The sequence below is a fragment of the Melampsora larici-populina genome (assembly GCF_000204055.1).
Source record: "Melampsora larici-populina 98AG31 unplaced genomic scaffold MELLAscaffold_7, whole genome shotgun sequence".
NCBI classification, from domain to species: Eukaryota; Fungi; Basidiomycota; class Pucciniomycetes; order Pucciniales; family Melampsoraceae; genus Melampsora; species Melampsora laricis-populina.
Genome location: NW_006768771.1, coordinates 265,426 through 286,604, shown reverse-complemented (window position 1 = coordinate 286,604; position 21,179 = coordinate 265,426). Strand labels below are relative to the sequence as shown.

Genomic DNA, 21,179 nt, shown 5'->3' with positions numbered 1-21,179 from the left:
TTATATGTGATACTTTTTTGAACTAGGTTTGAATCATGTGTATGATGAATTAGGTTTGATGTCATGTATTTGAGTTAATTGAATTTTGATGTAATGTATTTTGATAATGTATTTATGTGGTTTGACGTGTTTGATGAATTGAGTTATATTCTGACACGCCCCCTCAAGCACGTCAAACAAATTAGCAAAATTAAGAAGAACAGGATAACAAAAAGAATAAAAAAAGAAATCAAAGAAAAGAAAAGAAAAAAAAGAAACATAAGATGAAAAGAGATTAATTTGACTCCCTATGGTGTAGTCCAATCATTTTGCGTAACCATTGAAAAGGTGCTTTGCTTAATGGTTTGGTTAGGACGTCTGCAATCATTTTGTGAGACTGACAGTGGCGTAATTCAACAGCTCCTTGTTTAACTAGTTCACGGATCCAATGATATTGTATCTCTACATGTTTAGTTCGAGCATGAAAAATAGTCTTTGAGGTGAGGTGTATTGCACCAAGGTTGTCACAATGCAAACGTGTTGGCTCTTGAATTTCAAAGCCAAATGATCTCAGAAGATTTTGAAGCCAGATGGCCTCTTGTCCGGCCTCTGTTGTCGCTCGATATTCGGCTTCTGTGCTTGATAGCGCCACGGTCGGTTGGAGACGACTCTTCCAGCTGATTGCTCCACCTAGAAACTTGAAAACGTATCCAGTCGTTGATCGGCGATTGTCCTTGTTACCTGCCCAGTCGGCATCTGAGAAACCATACGGACAGTTCCAGGATTGATTACCTGATAGGCCTTTATCATCAGCGCTGTATTCAATGAAAAGATGGGTGGTTCCTCTAAGGTATCGTAAGACGTGAATAAATGCGTTCCAGTGAGCTCGGGATGGCCGGTCAAGGTGTTGAGACAGTACACCAACTGCAAAAGCAATGTCAGGACGACTGCACTGTGAGAGATACATCAAGGAACCAACTCCGTTGCGGTAAGGTAAATTTTGTCGACAAAAGTCTTGAACTTCAAAGTTAGTCGCTCGAACAAGCTTGAGATCAGCTGGGAGAGGTGTGCTAGCTATTTTGCAACTTGCCATACCAAAACGTTCAAGTACGCTTTCTATCATTGCAGGTTGACCTATTGCGTAAGAAAAATCTGATGTTCAACATATTTGAATTCCAACTATACAATGAGATACCCCTAAGTCTTCCATATCCCATCTATTAGCAATCAGTTTCTTTATATCGTCAATTTCATTTCCCGTGATTGCCATGTCATCAACGTGTACATATAAAGCAGAGAATTTTGTTCCTTTCATTGATATGCGCACAAATACACAAGCGTCTGCTTCTGATTGTTTGAATCCAATAGACAGTAGGAATTTAGTCACATCATCACTCCAGTATTTTGCTGATTGTTTTAAACCATAAATGGTTCGAAGGAGGCATGCTACCATATCAGGTCCGTATTCTTCTTTGAGGTTTTCCGGAAGCTCCATGAAAATTTCGTAATCAAGATAGTTATTGAGAAAGGCGCATATGGCATCCATGGAGTGAACTGGCCATCCGTTTAATGCGGCGACTCCAACTAGGGCACAGAGAGATGCGGGTTTACCTGTTGGAGAGTAGGTATCATGATAATCAACCCCAGGCACTTGAGAAAAGCCCTTGGCCACATATCGAGCCTTGTATTTAGCAATTGAACCGTCTAAATTTGATTTAATTCGAAAGACCCATCTTCCGCCAACTACCGCTCTGTTCTTTGGACGAGGGACTATTTTCCATACCTTTCGTTTGTCAATTGAAGATAACTCCTTGTTCATAGCATCTATCCATTCTGATCGTTCTTTCGATTTCAACGCTTGCTTGTAAGTCTTAGGCTCATTGATTAGTCTGACAGTTGGCATTGTACTGAAAGCGTACAATTCGTCGTCATCGGTTTCTGAAATGAAAGCATTTATATCTGCCCAGAAAGCATGCTGGCTAGACGGTGTAAATCGATCGGGAGGGTGTCTTTCCCTAGTTGATCGTCGGACATTCAATTGATCTAAGCTTTTGTTCACATCATCTATTGTTGCTTCCACAGGAGGTTCAGACTCCTTGGTTGCTTCAGATGGAATTGGTGGTTCTGGATTTGGGGTGTCCTCAACATTATCACGCAGAGGTTCAGACTCTGGGATAATATCTTGGTTGTCACCGGGTTTGGAGGTTTTGATAAAAGGGAAATCATCGTCATCAAGATTGATTACGGTATCGATTCCGGGATTTGATTCTTTGAGTTCTTCTATTTCTTTCTTTGAGAATAAATTATCGTAATTGAATTTGATTGATTTTCTAAATGGAAAGAAATCTTCACGGAATATGATGTTGTGGGAAGTTATGATTTTCTTTGATTCAAGATCGTACACTCGATAGTTGAAGTTGTCTGTAGCAAAACCGAGTAAAATGGTGGTACGGGTAATAGAATGAAATTTGCCTTCTCTTTGTGGTTTCCTGATAAGGTACTCAACACCACATCCAAAGGTACGAAGGTGTGATATAGATGGTTTTCGACCATACCAAGCTTCAAATGGTGTCATTAGTCCATTATTGTAAGCAGAAGATATAGTTCTATTGTCGAGATATACAGTTGTGTTTACTGCTTCAAAGCAGAAACTCGGTGGAACATTGGCATGTTGGAGTAAGGCTCTTGCTTTGTAAGTGATAGTTTTATTAGCTCGTTCTGATACTCCGTCTTGCTCTGGTGTGTATGCTGCGGTTTCATGCAGCCAAATACCTTGTTCTCGACAATAAGGTACAAACAAAGAATTGAAGAATTCGGATCCTTGATCCAAGGTGAAGCATTTCACTTTTCTTTCGCTCTGTCGCTCAGCAAAGTTTATAAAAGCACATATGGCGTTGAATACTGATGATTTATCTTTTGATTTCAGAAAGTATACAAATTTCATCCCAGTTAAGTCATCGGTGAAGAGGATATAATATAGGTAGTCATTGTTTATATAACCTCTGATAATACCACTGAGATCGACATGTACATTTTCTAGTTTGTTTTGAGCACGAGGTCGAGAATGAGAAAATGGAAGTCTTTCGCTTTTAGATTTAATACAAGCAATACAATCTACTGGTTTAGACATGTCACAATTATCCGAAATACCATCAACCATCTTATGCTTAATCATTTTCTGGAGATAGGCGAAATTAGGGTGACCTAGTCGACGATGTAGATTCAACAGGCTATCAGATTGAGAGTTTGTGGCTGACGATGATGGTTGAACTGGAATTTGACCTACAGGACATTCAATCAATTTCACGACCATGAGATTACCAGAGAAGAAGCCGCGAAATAAAACTTTCTTGCCGAGATTTAAAGTGAAAAGATGAGATTGAGTTGGATGTATGGAAGGGGTAACTCCTTTCTTGATTAAAGCTCCAGCAGCGATCAGGTTTTTGTTTAATAACGGAACGTATAGAGAATTTTTGAATTTCATGACGCTTCCATCGGCATCCAGCAAATAAGCAGTTCCGATCTTCTCAATTTCAAGTGTGTCTTTTCCACCGGCTAGATTGAGGCGTTTGCTTGGATCAGGATTCGGAACGAGTGAATTTCGATCAAAATGTTTCAGATTGTTAAACATATGATGAGAAGATCCTGTATCGGCTAGACCAAAGGAATTACTCGGAAGCTTGGCTTCGACAGCTTTATTGCTACAGAAGTAATCGGTATGAAAAACTGTTGGTCCATCATCATTTGATACGTTCATTGAATTCATTGCTTGAGTTAGATCGTCAAAGTTATTATTGGTTTCGGTATTCGATATTTCTTCAACATTAGATGTTTGACGATGTTGAAAAGTCTTTGATGAACTACTTTGCTGTAAGTGATTTGGAACTTGTCCTCTCCATTTTCCTTTCTTAATTAACTCCTGTTGCCATTTTACCTTCTTAGCGTGATTCTTAGGATTCTCAAAACAATCATCTTTCCCATATCTACATACACATTGATCGACTGTACATTTGGGTCGAGTGTATTGATTACTACGGTTGTTGTTGTTATTGCGATTGATAGAATGAGCTCCTGGTACAAATGATTGATTCTTGTATAAATTTGAAAATTGAGGTAAGTTGCGAATTTCCTTCTCCTTCTTTAAGATGTAATGTTCAACTCCATCATACGTTAAAGGATTAATCATATCAAATACATTAGATAGAATGAATTGGTTGTTATGGTGAAGAGATTTGATGAGTCTTCTTGCTAGTTGACCATTGTTAAGATCTCCTCCTGCGAGCATCAATTCATCTTTCATCTCTCTGAACTTTGCTAAGTGAGCTTCCAAGGTTGTACGACTATCTTGACGAAATTCATCTAATTCATTATCAAGTTGAAATCGTGCAGCTTCGGATACAGGAGCTTTGTTGTCTCGAATGATTTTCCATAGCTTTGAAGGTTCGTACTCAATATCTACTTCTTCATTGATTTTGATTTGAAGTTTTGATTCTACAAAAGCTGAAGTAGATGCGTCCATTCGATTAATTAAGAAATTCGTAAGGCATTCCTTGTTAGCGAGATGTTCTTCTACGGTTATGTCATCGGGTTTGTTTGGTGAGATGAGGTATTGATCAAGACATAAGTGTTTTAATGAACGCTTAATTCCAATCGCCCAATGGGTATAATTGTTCTTTCCCAAAATGACGGTGGCTGAGATTTTACTTAGATTGAAGTTTAAAGCTATGGCAAATTCTTTTTGAGTGGAGGGTATAGTTTGATTGGATTGAGAAGACATGATGGCAGGTGGTTTACGTTGAAGAGTTTGAATGGATGTGAAAGATTTTTCAGATGAACTCGGAGAAGGATTATCTTGGTTTTCAAGAGATTCAGGAGATTCGTCGGTAGGATCGACAGAGGAGTTTGTAGGAGATGGTGCGTCCAAAGGTGAGGACATATATGGGTTTTGTGAATCGAGTTATCCTCTCGCTACCATGAGAGAATCTGAATAAACTCAAGTCACCTGCAATGGTGACTTATAACACCAGCAAACGGGTGTGAGTCTAGCGGCTCTGAACACCGAAGACGAGAATGGATGACAAACCTTATAACACCAGCAAACGGGTGTGAGTCTAGCGGCTCTGACCACCGAAGACGAGAATGGATGACAAACCTATAAAGGTAAGATAACAGGAGCAGTACGCCTCTTTTTCCTCAGTGAACTGATGATTATATTTCATATAGTCAACTAATATCTCTAACCTTATAACACCAGCAAACGGGTGTGAGTCTAGCGGCTCTGAACACCGAAGACGAGAATGGATGACAAACCTATAAAGGTAAGATAACAGGAGCAGTCTGTACAACAAAGTAAAATAAAATAGAAAGTTTTAATAGAGTTTATGAGTTTGAGAAATTGTATGAGAAATCCACTTACACGCCTCTTTTTCCTCAGTGAACTGATGAGGGAAAAGAGGCTGACGTGGAGAAGTGAAAATCATATTTATATGTGATACTTTTTTGAACTAGGTTTGAATCATGTGTATGATGAATTAGGTTTGATGTCATGTATTTGAGTTAATTGAATTTTGATGTAATGTATTTTGATAATGTATTTATGTGGTTTGACGTGTTTGATGAATTGAGTTATATTCTGACATCAATTCAAAATGTTAACCCCATAATTTTGTTTTACACTTCCTCATAACCTTTGCCACACCACATAATTCTAACTTGGGCTGAGAGTATCTTGATTCAACTTCAGTAAAAACTTCTGATTCATAAAACACAGGCCTCATTTCTCATTCATCATTTTCCTGCATTAAAATTCCACCAGCTGCAATATAACTTGAATCCACAGCCAATATTATTTTATTTGCTCCTTCACTATAATCCAAAGCTGCCAAAACAATATCCTCTCCTACTATCTTCCTTAATGAATTAAAAGCTTCTTCACATTCTTGATTCCATTCCCAATCAACATTCATTCTTGTCAATCTTCTTAAAGGTGCAGCAAGGTGTCCAAAGCTAGGAATAAACATTCTAACATAAATATATGTGCATAAAAATTCAAGAACTTGAGTTTTATTTGTTGGAGTTGGCCAAATTTGAATTTTATTCTTCTTTTTAACAGCTGCACTTCTTCCTTTTCCGCTTGCTATATGTCCAACAATTTCTACAGCTGGCACACACACGGCAAATTTCTTTCCAGATACTGTGAATCCTGCTTCTTCAATTCTAAATAATAATCTTTCCAATATAATAGCATACTCCAAACAAAATTTCCTTATTCCTTTATTCTCTTTTAACACTTCATTATTATAATCACTTTCAGGTCTATTAAATCCTCCATCATCAATAAATATTCCTGCATGTTAAGGAAGTTCATCTTGCAATATCCACATCATTTGTGCCTGATAAACTGCCACAGAATTAGTTGCACCTTGAGGTAATCTGGTGAATTGTAACCTTCCCAAAGGAGTATCAAAAGTAGTTAAAGGTCTTGAAACTTGCACCAATTCTCTTACATCATATCCTCCCATAATATCCCCTAATCCATAAGAAGCTTTTCCAGAGAAACCTTCCACAAATTCTTCAGGTGAAGGAGGTATTCCCGCATCTTCATTCAATACTTGAAGGGCATGAACAAATCTCAACTTCCCAACACCTTTAAGAATGCAAAACACTGGACTAGAATAACTTGAAGATGATTGTTCAAAAAGACCAGTCCTGATTCTTTGTCTTACTAGTTCAATATACTCATTTCTGATTGCTGTAGCTATTGGAATTGGTTTAATTTGCTAAGGTTCATGATCAACTACTGGAACCACATAAGGTAAGCCATAAGAATGCTTCAATAATCCTCTTCCTTCTTCACAATAAGCCACAGCTCCTTCTTATAAAATTAAAATAAAAGGAAATAACTTCCATTCCTCATCTGAAAGCCATCCTGAAGGTCCAAAATTACACCGCTCCAACCTTTCCACTGTAGTCTTCTCAGTATCAATGAATTCTGGAGGATTTGGAACTGAAGGAGTCACATAAGGATCCCTTGATAAAATTGGTCTTTGAAGAGGAAAACTTAAATATTGAGGCATAGGCACATTAACTGGCTTGACTTTTTTATCAACTGATTTATATTTAGCACCAAAACTTCTATATTCAGTTCCATCTGGATTTCTAAATATATCTTCATTCTCCCAGTTCATAATAATATTAATTTCATCAATTAAAGTCTGCTCCATATTGATTTCATTTTCAAATTGAAGTCCATATATCTCATCTTCATTTAATTCTTCATGTAATTCCTCAAATAAATCCTTCTCTTCATTTTTCTTCACCATCAACACTTGTCTTTCTTCAATTGAAACATTTAATTTCCTTTCCCACGTGCCTCTATCAGGTTCACATAATCTGATTTTCATCCATACACCTCTACAACCTTTATAGTAATTCTTTCCCCTACATCTTCTTCAAAATTGAATTGAGCTTCAAAATCAAAGAGAAAAGGTCTTCCAAGTAAGATAGGCATGTCATTGCCTTCTGCCACAAAGAAATGTACTATTTAATCAATATTAGCGCCAACATGACTCTTGACATTCTCAGCAATACCACAAAGAGGAGTTCTATGACCACTAATTATACCTCTCACACCACTTTTTAAATTAACTAAAGTCTGAACAGGTAATAGCTGCATAATTTTCAAAGGAATAATATTGATTTCAGATCCTGAATCAATAAGAGATTTAACCTTCATCTTCCCAATTTTAATTTCCACATGTCCCAAAGGTGTTGACCAAAGAGTTGCTTGAGGCACATTAACTTCCAAAGAGAAATCAGATTCTGTTTCATATTCAAAGTCAGATGAAATAGAAGTATTTGCAACTGAAGCCATAGTTGTTTGATTTAAATTAAGCCTTCTTTTTGAAACCCATTTCTTAACTTCATCAGAGATTACAGGTGAAATGGCGCATAATTCTTCAATTTGAAGTTCAATAGCACCTTTCATGATTTTTTCTACAACCTCAGAAAGTATTTTAGCCTTATGTGCAAAAGCAGGTAATCTTTTCTCAGTTCTACTCTTCACAAAATCTTCATTATTTGGAATAATACACATTTGTTTCTTTGTTTGAGCTGAACCATTTCCACTCTTATCAATTTCCTCATCCCTATAAATTCTCTTTGAACTTCCATCCAGTATATCATGTTGTTCTTCTCCAATATTTTCTTCATCCATGTCCATAGCATCAATTTCTTCTATCATATCATTGATTGATACCTTCTCCTTCTTCTTCTTCAATTTATTTAATACAACCCCTTGATCCACAGCTTTTCCACTGCTTGTCTTCATCTCCACGCCATATAATTCATTTCCTGCTCCAGCTTCAACTTCAGCACACTTCTTAGTCAATTCAGGAACAGACCATTCCTCCAAAACACTACAATTAGTCTTCAATTCATGTACCTTATCCTTTCCTTCTTCTCTGGTTAAAATACTCGTGGGAACTACAGGTGGTGCAACTTCTGTATTAGTTACAGGTGAATTATCTACAGGTGGAGCATTCTGTTGTTGTTGTTGCATATTATTCCGTGCCATAGCATTTGCTTCATCTTCAGAATATTTAATAACTTGTTGTCTAATTTGTTCATTAGCCTTCTTATACATTCTTTCAATACTTTTAGGTAAAAATAATCCATCCATTCTATCTTGAAGCAATCCAGCTTGGTTATCTTGAATAACCCACTTACATCTTCCCATACAATGTCCCTCCGTGTTACAATAAGAACAAAATGGCATAGTATTTTGTTGAGGCATACAGTTTTGATTATATTAATGGCGGGAGTTTGATGCCCATTATTATTGACAGGATTCTGAACAGGTCTGTTATTATTATTATTCAACTTATTGGAATTTTGATTATTAGGGGCTCTGTTTGATTGAAAATCACTTTGATTATTATTAAATTGTTGAGGCCTGGAATTATTATTTGACGGAAATTGACCATTATCCCTTTGGTGAGGAACAACTTGTTCATGAATTTGATTCTGTAGAGCATTTGAAATGGGAATTTCAAAGTTATAAGCATTATTAAGAGGTAATTGTGAAGGATTTTGGATGTGATTAATTTGTAGATTCTTCAAATCAGTACACAAAATCTGCATTTCCTGATTAGCCTTACCTTGAATTCCACCACTCTTTGCAACTTTACTACTAGTATCCTTCTGAATAACTTCACTGTGAACTCCAGCAATTTCATTTTTAATAGTATATTTTTCTTCTCCAACATCTTCAAATACCAAAAGCGCCTCTTCTTCAATATAATGATCAACTACCTGCTCCAATTTCTCCAAATTAGGTAATTTATATCTTCCACTTGACACTTTCTTCATCATTTTCTCCTTAATCATTCTCTTCTCAAATTTCTTGTGAAGTTCATCTGAAAAAGCTTTCACCACGTCCATCACCGTGTAGCACGTCGACGTGCACACACGGAGACGTTTGAAACAAGATTGAATGTTTTTTGTTTGAGTTTCAAATCGTAGATTGTAATACAGGCCTGATCACCCCTTTGTAGAGAAACAATTCGCACGAAAAAGAATTTCGGCGGCGGTTGGATCATGGCAGAAAGGGTTGACTCGGCCTTTGTTAACTCTGAGGTTAACTGACTGTCCGTTAGATTGATATCCGGCCATCGTAAATACATACTGAGATGTTTTGAATTGAAGCAGTGATGATTTGAGCCTTTGAAGGCATCATAGCTCATCAATACAAGTATTTAGATAGCAGATTGTGTCGTCGGAACATAATCATCATTCTATCACCTTGCATCTCCATACATAAATTTTAAAGGCACTGGCAATGGGTTTGTCCTAAATTTCTCTACTTTCATGGTCTATTGTAAAGATCTTTATCTTTACCTTTATCTCTTTTCAAACCATTCAGCATCTCATCACTGGAAGAGAGGGGCTGCAGTCCAATCCCTCAAAGCTTTAAATGCTTCGGTTCGCGACTTGCTTCCAGATTCGAATGAAGCAATATGCCACTCACTGGCTAGCTTTGCAAGGTCCTTGCTTGGATACAACAAGTCCACTAAGAGTTACCCACCTGGTCCTACACCCGATGAAAGATGCCGACTTTGACCCCTTACTCGAAAGGAAATCATGAGTGATCGGCGAATTTTCTCAACAGTGCCAACTTTAATTGATTGCGTACCATCCCAACAACTCGATGTCTTCAAGTCCCTCTGCCGCACTGACTTGGAAAACCACGGTCTCAGCCAATTGACCTTTGATTGGGGGATGCCGGACAGGGATCCATGGAACCAAACAATGGCAATCTTCATCGTTAAGCATTGGCAATATGCTAGATTGCAAGGTGCATTTGACAAACAATCGATAACTCCAGAACACAAAACAGAAGAAAACTGCCTTGGAATTATGCTTCGATGGGTACGCGGTCAGCGTGTAGATATTCGCCAAAATTGTCGATCTGCCCAAAAAAACCTCCAGAAAGAGATGCGGCGTAAGAAAAGGACGGTGAGTTGATACAGATTCTCATCTTGGGATAGATCATTCACAGAACTCATGATGCTAATTTGGCAATGATCCAGCTTTTTAAATATAGAGTCGAATCTTTATCGCGCCTTCTACGAGCCAGTAATCTTCCCGACCAGGCGGCCGAACTTTTGCCACATCATGATTGTTGTTCAGAAACAGAGTGGGTCCCTGAAGAGACTTCATATCCTTCAATAGGCCTGGTCTGGCGAAGTCAACAGTACAATTCAATAATCCAGCAAATAGACGGCTTATCTTTCAAGTATTGTTCATCTACCCAGGGTCCTCTCCGTGCCTCTCGGAGATTTGACCAATGTCGAACAAAGGCCACTCAGGTTGACTCAAATGCTGCTTTTTGTCCGGGCCTTCCCGAAAACTGTTATGATCCTCTCTTCCTTTTCAATCTGACAGACGAAGAAAAAGCTGCACTTCAAATGAAGCCTGTGTCAAGCCTGTTAAATACTTTACCTAATGTCATACAAAACTTTAGTATCTCGCTCGTATTTAAATCAGGTAGTACCAGATATAGTTTTTTTTTTACAAATAGATATGTGGCGGGAAATTGAGAGACTGATATGTATATATATATATATTTGTAACGTGTATCAAGCAATAAAATAAAGTATTCATACATGTAATCTACACGTATCATATAAGGAAAACTAACCACTGACTGCCAGTACATGAATACCCACGTCACAAACAAGCAGCTTAGTTTCAAGACCTTCGATTATCACTTGAAGACATGTCTGCCATACTCTAATCACATAAGAATTTAGTCAGTTTAGACACGTGTCCCTACAATGGATGAAATTGAACTCACCATACTTTGAAGACCGACAAGAGAGACAGTTGGCTTGTTTATGCAAAAGGTTTGTGCTGGATTGTGTAATGCAGCGCAGTGACCTATGATATCCTTTGTAAGGAAAGCCTTAAGTATCAAATTGTGATTATACTTGACTGTTGCGTTTAGGTGAGGTAGCAATCGGTAAGGGTTCTTATGCTCATCTTGTGAGTCAAGATCCCGGAAAACGTGCAGAACAAACATAGGCTGGGCATGTTCATGAGACCTGATTATGTAATGAATGACACCATATCCTTTGGTCCCTTGATGGATGAACTCAACATAACTATCCCCATGATGTTCAGCATATGTGCTGAAACATTTGCCACCAAATTTCCAACTTGAAGTCATCTGGAACTGGAGTGCGGTGTCACAATCCATTTCGTGTAATATTGGCTTGATTGCGGCGGCGATTTCCGAAGATGGCGAATACGGCTTCCAGTTTGTTGCAGCAGCTCTGAGGATTATGTTAGCTCCTATTTCTTTGGCATACTTCGGAGGTATGTTCCTGAGGAAATTGAGAAAGAACCCTCTTTGGGTGTGCTTCTTTATCATTGTCTGTCCGACAACCCCTTTAGAATAAAGTTTAAAAAAGGTTGATGATTAGATTTTGAAGTACCAAAAATCTGATATTGGAAGAAAAGACATACCACGGTTCCCGCTTTTTGGAGTCGCAACCATGTTACCTATGACCCGCTCTCCAGCCCAACAAGCAGTGTATGAAGGTGGGCCAAGCAGTCGGCATTGAGCTGGCAAATGCTGGGCAAAGTGCAAGTTGGGTTTGGATTTGATGTCAGGCCAAGCGTCCAAGAGGTGATTACGATATTGACTGAGTAGATATGGCAGTGTGTTGACATCATCGGGGGTCAGACTACGTGAGAAACAGATATTGACAATCTGTGTGGCGAGTGTGATTCCTAAATGTATCTTGGACGCGTCAGAGTGGGGTTCTGCGTCGTTGTGATATGCTACAAGTGAGAGAACCATGTACACAGTGTACAGGCTCAGCCACTCCGCCGCTTTAAGAGTACCACACATTGGCATGCCAACCTTGTGTGGAACACGAGTAAGCCATGATGGAACAATCGTATTGCAGACAGTCTTGTGAAGAATCTCAAGCTCGTGAACAGTAAGGGTTGGGCCGGTAGAGAATTTGAGTGTACTATGCAATTGCTGAGACGTTTCGGATCCTTCTCCGCTGGGAGCAAATGAACTTTCTGTGTCGGTCCAGGATTTAGCAGCGCGTGGATATTTGGCTCGTGCGGTTGAGCTATGAGCAGATTGATCATTGTGGCGTGAGGAAGAAGCTGTGTCAGGCTCGCTCATTTCAGCGTCAAGAGTTCCAAGAGCTGAGATATGTTCAAAGACTGGATAATCGCCATGACCCAGCTTGATATCCTGTTGCTTCTTCAGATCCTTCCCTGCGGATGCGATTTGAAGGTATGTGTTTGAGAAGTCGGCCAATAAGCCAAGAATGATACAATGCATCACATCCACAGTGGCGAAATCAAGAGGCTGCCAGTAAGGAAGCTCGTAAAACGCTGAATATCGGGCCCCATTGTCCTTCATTAGGTCATCTTGGAGCTTGGATGAATCGGCTTCAAGCCATTTTTGGGCTTGCCTTTTGTGGGTGAGCGCCGTTCGACTTTTGAAAACTTTGATATCAACAAAATTGATGTCATCTAGTGTGATATAACACTTTGAGCAAAAGTTGGTTGGGCTGTGGCCAGAAAACCCGGATATTTTTTTCATTGCTGGTACATCAGCAAGGAGCGGCCACAAAGCAACCGTGATTGTTCTGCCTTTGGGGTGAAGGGATGTTTTGCTGAAATAAATACCTTTCCATAGCTCTTTAAGCTCAGAAATCAAGGGTGCTAATATGGGGTTCATCTGGGTACTGGTCGGTTCTCTTTGGCTGGGAGTGATGCCATATACAAACATGTTATCGGCATGATATCGAATATCCGGTGGTAGATTGAAACATATCAGCATCATGAGGCCAGAACTATGCTTTCGTCCTCGTTTGGTGCCATATGGGTCAAACCAATCTACATAGAATCCGAAAACCAAATTCCCAGAAGTCCGCGTGAAGACTGCGCCATTTTTTTTGAACGTGTTCCAGAGGGTCCCATCCCATATGTCTTGTAAGATCCCTGAGGGTGGGCTGGGACGAGTCAACAAGGAGTCAAGATTGGTTTCAAATGTTGTGTGATGTAACATTGTGGCAAGCCATTCGACAAATTTTTGGTGATAGAAAACCTTTCGAGGGCGCACTGAATCGGCTTTCTTAGTGTCTGGTTTGTAAAGTGCGGTTTTACATTCAAACTTTGGCTTATTTGACTTTGTGGTCGAGAATTGAAAATTGTTACAGGTGGGCTGATTTGGACTTTTCTCGGGGGGGCCATATAATGAAAAGCAATTGCCGCATGTGACACTTTGATGCACGCGTGCTTCAAGATTAAAGGCGCGTAAAAGCTTGAGTACACCAAGCGGAATTTCAGTGCTGAGAGATACCACTTTGGGATCGGTCCTGGCAAAAGCAGCCTCAAATTTGTGACGTTCTAATTTAAGTGAAGTTCTACAATCGTGCACAGAACCGTTCTTGATGAGATGCTCATTCAAGACTTGAATCATGGACTGAACACATGATGGATGTTGTAAGTGAGTCCGCGGAGTGTAGAAGGTGTCTGTGTTGAAATGGAGTTGAGGTTCAAGTTGGAATGTGAACTGTTGATTCAGTGGAAGGGGGGCACACTTAGCCTGGCAAGAGGTGGATTCTAGTGAATCCAAATTTGGATGTAAATCAAGTACCGGATCAACTGAGACCGCCAAGCGTGTGGTCTTTTGGAGTGGTTCCTCGGCAGAGACATGAGAGGTTGGGCCAGAGGCTGAGATGTTGGGGGATCGAGCGCGTTTCCCAAGTATAGGAGGGGCAGGAGCAAGATCGGAGCGGTTTGTACAGATATTCGATGGAACAACAGCTGTGAAGGAAATATGATGAGACAAATAATCATACTTCTTTCAAAACTTCTTGATGAACTTGCCTATGTCAGCCGCAGAGCAAGCAGTAGACTCTGTCAGATGTCGAGGGTAATTTGTGCGATGGAAAAGGCGCCCTGTGTGTATCTCTCCGTGCTTTTGAAACTGTCTTTTGGAACAGCCAAGAGGTACACACGTGCAGCAGGTGTGATCTGGCCCAAAAGACGCCATATATGTTTGGATAGCAGAGTTGAAAACCAGAAGTGGAAGAGAAAACAGGGAGTACGAAGAAAAATGACGATATGAAGATCAAAGTTGAAGAAACCAAAAGGGGCGCGTGGGAAAGATAAGTATGAGAAGGGCAATTCTTATATTCAGAAACATGTGTAAAGATAACTATGTTTCTAAGAGTGTTTGATCAATATATGCATGGGTGCTTAGACATTTTACCCTGCATGCACATCACATTGACCCTCAATCCAAATGGTAATCTTGGTCTGAAGATTATCGCGCCAGTGGAAGGCCCGTGCTTGCCAACCTTTGCTGAGCTCGTTGAAAATATACATGTTGGCAAGCGTCCGCGGTAAAGCAAGCCTGGTATTGATCTTCAGGCTTGCTTGCTATGATCACAGTTGGTTATGGAAACCGTTGAAAGCCTGGAATCGATCTTCAGGCATATCGGTGCTATGATCACAGTTGGTTATGGAAACTGTTGAAATCGGCAAGTGTCATTGCAAGCCAAGCCTGGTATCAATCTTCAGGCATATCGGCTGTGATCACGGTGGATTACTTGGTATTAAAACCAACCAAATCATCGCCTGTGATCGCTTGACTCGGTGAAACCCACCCTGGTATTGATCGTCAGGTGTATCAAGCCTGGTACCGATCTTCAGGCATATCGGTCACAGTCGATTATTTGGTATTGAAACCAACCGAATAATTGACTGTCCTCGCTTTACGAGGTGAAACTCACCCTGGTATTGATCGTCAGGTGTATTGAATTTGGTCTTCAGGTAGCAATCGTTAGTTTGGCACGAGTGAAATGTGGATCTGTATTGAAGCTTGGCAATTCGCGAAATGCGAAGCTTCAATACATTTTACCAGCCCCGGCCCTGATTGGCGAAATGCTGAGTATCATAAGATGATGCTCAGGATATAAAGAAGACGAGTCAATATAATTGACTCGTCACCTGTTTTGTTCAAAAATCTGGGTGAAATGAATTGACGAGGATGTTGAAAGATATGAGGTAGTCTTGAAACAATGACAAACCTTGTAACCTGTTTCGTTCAAAAATTTGGGTGAGGTGAATTGACGAGGATGTTGAAAAATATGAGGTAGTCTTAAAACAATGACAAAGACATTTCATGTTTATACACTATCAAGACTTATAACTATTGACACTATTCACACTATTCACATGTATATAAGAAGTAAGATCAAAAAGAAGGTAATTGTATCAACACTTATAACTATTTACACTATTCACACTATTCACATATATATAAGAAGCAGTCTTATAAACAAGAAGGTAATTGTATATAAGATGTTAAGATAAAAAAGAAGCAAATATGAGAACATCACAATTGGGTTGCCATCACTCCCGAACTACTCCCCGCTGCCTCTTCAGCAGCCATACTGGCACGAGATCTGAAACTTTGCATCACTCCTTGGATAGCATTGGCGATGTGGACGGGGTTTTCTTCATTCAAAGCCAATTCTTCCAACAACAAACCCTCTTGTTGATCATACCAGACAGGAGAAACCAGAGACAATTGGAACCCCTTTGGTGGGTACCGATCTTTATCAGCTTCAGGCGCGTATACCCCTCTTTCAACCAGCTGTTTTGCCTGTCTAATGTCTTTCGGGATCCTCTTGCGCTTCCAATGGGCTTGGTCCAGCAGGTTGATGAGAGTATCCAATGCTGCGCTGCGCCATTCGAGGCGTAACTTTTGACGAGAGCCGCTTGTATTAGATACGACCAGTTCATCATCAGAATGTATTTCTTCGTGAGACAACATTTGCACCTCTGCTGAATTTTCGCCGAACAACCTGACACCTGTGGCCCTCCTTGCTTGGTAAATCTGATATACAAAAGATTAAGATGAGTCTTTGGCTACGTTTCTTTCCAACTACAGAGAAAGCAGCCACTAACCTTGTCTTTCTGACGTCTTTTGTTTGTGATACTTTGTGCTATTAATATGTTATCGTTCAGTTTCTTTTGACCCTCGGGTGTCTTCATCAACTCCACATTCCGAGATTGTTCTCTGAATTTTGTAGCCTTGTTTCCACACCAGCGTCGAAGTACTTCTTCACAATTCGGAGCAGTATTGTCCTTCGTAAGAATTCCAAACTCTCTCGCACCATTTGCTTCGTAGGCCTTAAGCCAATGCGATAATATGATAGTAGCCGTTGCGGAGTTCCAAGGTGTATCGTAAGAAGCTTCCCAGTCAAACATACATCTTGGGAAACCGGCCATTGCTAAGCTTGCCTCACATTGAGTTGCGAAATGATGAGGGTATTTACTTCGACTGTTAGACAATATGCGAGACTTGAAGACCACCGGCTGCATCGGATTCGACAAAGTTGCCATTTCGGCGGCGTCCTTTTCGACCATTTTCTTTTGTTTGTGGTTTGGTTTGAAACCCATGGGTTTTTTCAAAATGTATTTTTTTAAAGCTTTATCCTGTGCATTCCGAATAAATTGTTCTCGGACCTGTCTTCGAGTCAGCCAATCGTGGCGTTCGTCGTCGGTGGGAGGATCAGGAAGTTTTGCTGTACCAGCGCTTTGAAATGCTGAAGAGCCCCTTGCTTTCCTTGGGATGCCCATGATCGTCCGTGTGAACTCGTGAATCGCTCTTGCCAGAGGAGTTGCCGATTTCGGAACCGGATGGGAACCAGCTATCTTCCCAATCCCTTCATCTCGTTGTCAGATCTGTGTAAGTACTTTCGAATGTGCAGCCTTCATTCTTTTTCTTTCCATGATATCTTCATGTGTAAGGTCTCCATCTAAAATTGATACCAAAGAAAAATAATAACAATCTCAGGGCATATTCAACGTTAATTGTATCGGATTACATGGAAGATAAGACAAACCTGAACTATTTTCATCATCAGAATCAGAAACGCCTCCTAGACCAGCATTGTTTTGATCTATAAATTTCAGGAAACATCGAGACAGCATTCCATGAAATCAATACCAAACATCACATATACGATAGATTGCGACCAAACTATGAGCACACCTTCTTGTTGTGGATCGTCTTCACAGCGACGTCTTTTCGAAGTTCCTTGTGAGTTACATGCCGTGTTCTGTGTACCAGTGGGTTGATGACTCATGATTAAAAATATACACGAAATAAGTAAATCCAAGTGAATGTAGTTTGAAGTGAGAAAAAAATAAAGAGGCTTTGAAGAGATATGTTACACTGAAATAAAGGAGGAATAGGCGAAATTCACAGCTCTTGAACAATTCGTAAGAGCTGATGTGGCAATACAGAGCCGGCTACAGAACCCACCAACAAATATGTTATCAGTCTTCCTATTTGGGCTGTTCGACAAACAGTTCTCACCTGTGGACTGTCCACCACAAGCACAGCCACGTTTAAAACTTGGTCAAACACACCAGTACCGTTACTGGTGTCCTTCAACTTCGATCATATCCACCCTTGTAAAAGAAATGCATGATCAAATTTATCTAACGCTGCTCTGAAACCTCCACAACCTCGATATTTGTTTCAAAGAGATTTCTGAGAACTCGATCTTGATGACCACCATTGATGTGGCTGAAAAAGCCCTCTCACAACCACTGAGGTATCGGATCATTAAATCGATAAATTGATGTTTCCCACTGATCACCACCAAACTTGTAAAGCCTAGGTTCTCAATATGCATCGGCCTCCACTTTCCTATACATGCGGGCGGAACCAAAAATTCCCTTGCTCGACTACATCTCCTGAAGGGGTTGCCCCCGAATAGCCTTCTAGAATATCAGACAGCTGAGTTGTAGGATCCAACCCAGCATCTTGGGGGGAGTTTCGATGGCTAGGAGCATAAACTTGAAAACGCAGAGCAAGCGTCGCGCGCAAGAGGAGTAATCGCGAAGCTGCAAGTATCCACTCCCAGAGAGGGTATACGTCTGGAAATATTGCGCGGCAGTCCTGATAGCGAGGCTTTCAAAGAAACTGGCATGCCAAAGCTTGTCGGATCAAAGAAGGATCTTGTCATCGTGGAAACAACCAACCCAGAGGGATGAGGTTCAGAAGGTGTGGATTATCCAGTGAAGATGGAATCGCCAAGAGAATCACCTGGATTAAATACATGGGTCAAAGAGAAGAAGCATGATGGATATGTAGAGAAAAAATTGGAGGGTGATCAACAAGATCCAAAAAAGGTCACGCAGAGTCCAACACAGACTCCTTCAGTCACAAAGGATTCATTTGAGATGAGTTCCCATGAATCCCACCATGATCTGAACTGGAAAGAACCAGATTAGAGACGATGTGGATCTCGAAGAGGATCCTTCGACTATGAACTTGCCACAGGAACATTCTGGCAATACGGATAGTTTTAAATCTGCCCCATAAAGCCCTCGGTCGAATATAGAGGATCCCACTTCAGGTCCCCATGGAGACTCTAGTACCACAAATAGTGAGAAAGCACACACCAAAAAGAATAACGAGAAGCAGAGCAAAAAGAAAAAAATGCTGGATTCAAACAAGACAATAAAGATTCTGATGAATTGAAGGCAATTGATACATATGCACAAGATTAGAACAACGAGCACCTGGAGCTCGGGAAGTTGGCATGCAGAATTGTCGAGGTAATATTCATTATCATAAGACCATAACATCACATCAATCAAATTTCGCAGCCAAATTTCACATCACAAACATCTTTCAATTGATAAAACATTTGGAAACCAAGCGCTCCAAGAAATCAGTCAAACCAGAAAACAACATGGTTGCATGTGCTTGACCTGAGGACCCGTTACACAGATGGGCTGTACAAGACTTTGTATCGGAGTGGAGAAAACATGATGGGGGGATAGATACATAATTTTTAATCAAAGAAAATTCCATTGTCAACTCAATATCAACGTTGCCGGTAACAGAGTGCAGTCGATCTCAGAGAGAGCTTTCAATGCTCAAGTGCATAGGTTGTGGAACATCAAGTTCTTCACTTTCGGAAGTATCGAGTTGAGCACCTCCTCCCACATCCACTTCAGTTTCGGCAGTGTTGAATTGAGCACCAGCTTGCACTTCAGATTCGGAATTTTTGAGTTGACCAACTCCTTGCACTTCAGCTTCGGAATTTTCGAGTTGAGCACCTCCTCCCACGTTCTGCAACGAATCAAGCTTCGCCTTGATAATATTGATGTCTTCCTTTGCTTTCATCAATTCTTCCAAGCGTATGGGCATCAACTGTTGTATTTGGTTTTGGAACTCCAAAAGAGTGTTGTTCGATTTTTGTAAGTCGCCCTTTAAGCTCTCGATTTCATCTTGGAGTCTAGTAGTATCAGACGGGTGTGTTTTGGAATCTATCTCGGAATTGTCTTCAAGCTCTACATCAGACACATCTTCGTCACTTGTGTAATAATCGTTTCCCGCGTCTCCATCAATTTGTAGATGTGGAAAGAAATCGATTCAAGAAACAGGGAAGATTAACTCCATGTGGAGAAGGTCCGGCAAGACAGGAGCCTTCATCTTGAGGTCTGACAGCTCAGCTGGTAGTAAGGAACCTTCGAAATCGTTGCTATACATATCGGAAGGAAGGTGACGAGTTACGACACCGTAATCCTTTGAGTCCGTGGGTATGTACTTGTGAGCAGGTCGAATCGTTCCGGGATAATCGCTGCGAGAGGTTGAATTAAAGTGGACATGTTTCTCAATCGTCTCGATGAACGACAAGGTATCCTTAGACCACCATTTAGGTACCAAGAAGTGTACTTCATTGACGGAAGTGATCGCGGCCGAAACTTTGACTTCGAAGAAATCTCCGAGAAGGGAGTAGTTTCTAGGCTGAAAGATGGACACCAAGCGAGGACTAGCACCCGATTTGATCATGTAAGCCCGATATTGTTCCAAAACCTGTTCTCAGAACTTAGTCAGCACCATGAATTTGAAAAAAAATAGATTACTTGCTGACCTTTTTTTTCTGGGCAACTACGTAGTGATACTCAAGTACCTCTGGGTTGTTGCATTGATCTTTATACTTCCGAGCGAGGAGATTGAATTGTTCCAAGATGACAGGCAAGACAATTTGGCGCCTGAGAAGGTGTTCGTTAATAGTGAAGCGATAAGCACGATGTCTGATTGCGTGATAAAACAAATTCCATAATACTTCGCGGGCCAAGACGTTCACCGGGGCTTCTAGGTCCGCCTCCCAGTCAAATGAAAAACGTCTGAGCCCCCATCACATCAATTTGTTCTCGACTTCTCGAAACTCCTCGTTGCTTATGTGAGGGCCAGTCTTCACAAGGTCTGTATTGTTGATTAGAGGGACAGACCAGCCGACAGGCATTGGATCGCCTTCCGGGAACCGTTCGAGCAAACCCTCTTTCTCAGGTCCTGAAAGCGAGGGTGGGATGGGTGCTTGATTGGACTCTCGGCCCATCAAGACACGGAGGTGTCGGCGAACAAGAGACTAACGGAAAATATAGAAGATAATCAGACAGGAATAATCGGAAAGGATGGTTATGGCTTGAATGTAAGAAAAACTCACATGAACAATAGTCATCTCATATTTCGACATAGTGCGAAGAGACGCGTTTTTACGAACAAGATGTTGCCATCTCTTAACACTCTTTGAGTGATATGGTGAAGTTTTGTAAGGGTTGAGAGGCAT

General features: G+C 40.5%; 4 protein-coding genes across 4 annotated transcripts; 1 reads left to right on the top strand and 3 right to left on the bottom strand.

Moving 5' to 3' along the window:
- Nucleotides 1-10,119: 10,119 nt before the first annotated feature.
- MELLADRAFT_103727 (uncharacterized protein) lies at nucleotides 10,120-11,078 on the top strand (the record flags this gene model as incomplete). The annotated part of the gene is made up of 2 exons (XM_007406995.1): nucleotides 10,120-10,494; nucleotides 10,569-11,078. The coding sequence occupies 2 exons, from the start codon at nucleotides 10,120-10,122 to the stop codon at nucleotides 11,076-11,078; spliced, it is 885 nt and encodes a 294-aa protein (XP_007407057.1).
- Nucleotides 11,079-11,229: 151 nt separating this feature from the next.
- MELLADRAFT_103726 (uncharacterized protein) lies at nucleotides 11,230-12,682 on the bottom strand (the record flags this gene model as incomplete). The annotated part of the gene is made up of 3 exons (XM_007406675.1): nucleotides 11,230-11,271; nucleotides 11,336-11,928; nucleotides 12,178-12,682. The coding sequence occupies 3 exons, from the start codon at nucleotides 12,680-12,682 to the stop codon at nucleotides 11,230-11,232; spliced, it is 1,140 nt and encodes a 379-aa protein (XP_007406737.1).
- Nucleotides 12,683-15,913: 3,231 nt separating this feature from the next.
- MELLADRAFT_95127 (uncharacterized protein) lies at nucleotides 15,914-17,163 on the bottom strand (the record flags this gene model as incomplete). Its single annotated transcript, XM_007406674.1, has 2 exons — nucleotides 15,914-16,417; nucleotides 16,489-17,163. 2 exons carry the CDS (start codon nucleotides 17,161-17,163, stop codon nucleotides 15,914-15,916), a joined length of 1,179 nt encoding a protein of 392 aa, XP_007406736.1.
- Nucleotides 17,164-19,459: 2,296 nt separating this feature from the next.
- Nucleotides 19,460-21,179, bottom strand: MELLADRAFT_103724 (uncharacterized protein; the record flags this gene model as incomplete). The annotated part of the gene is made up of 5 exons (XM_007406673.1): nucleotides 19,460-19,944; nucleotides 20,074-20,422; nucleotides 20,481-20,601; nucleotides 20,842-20,978; nucleotides 21,057-21,179. The coding sequence occupies 5 exons, from the start codon at nucleotides 21,177-21,179 to the stop codon at nucleotides 19,460-19,462; spliced, it is 1,215 nt and encodes a 404-aa protein (XP_007406735.1).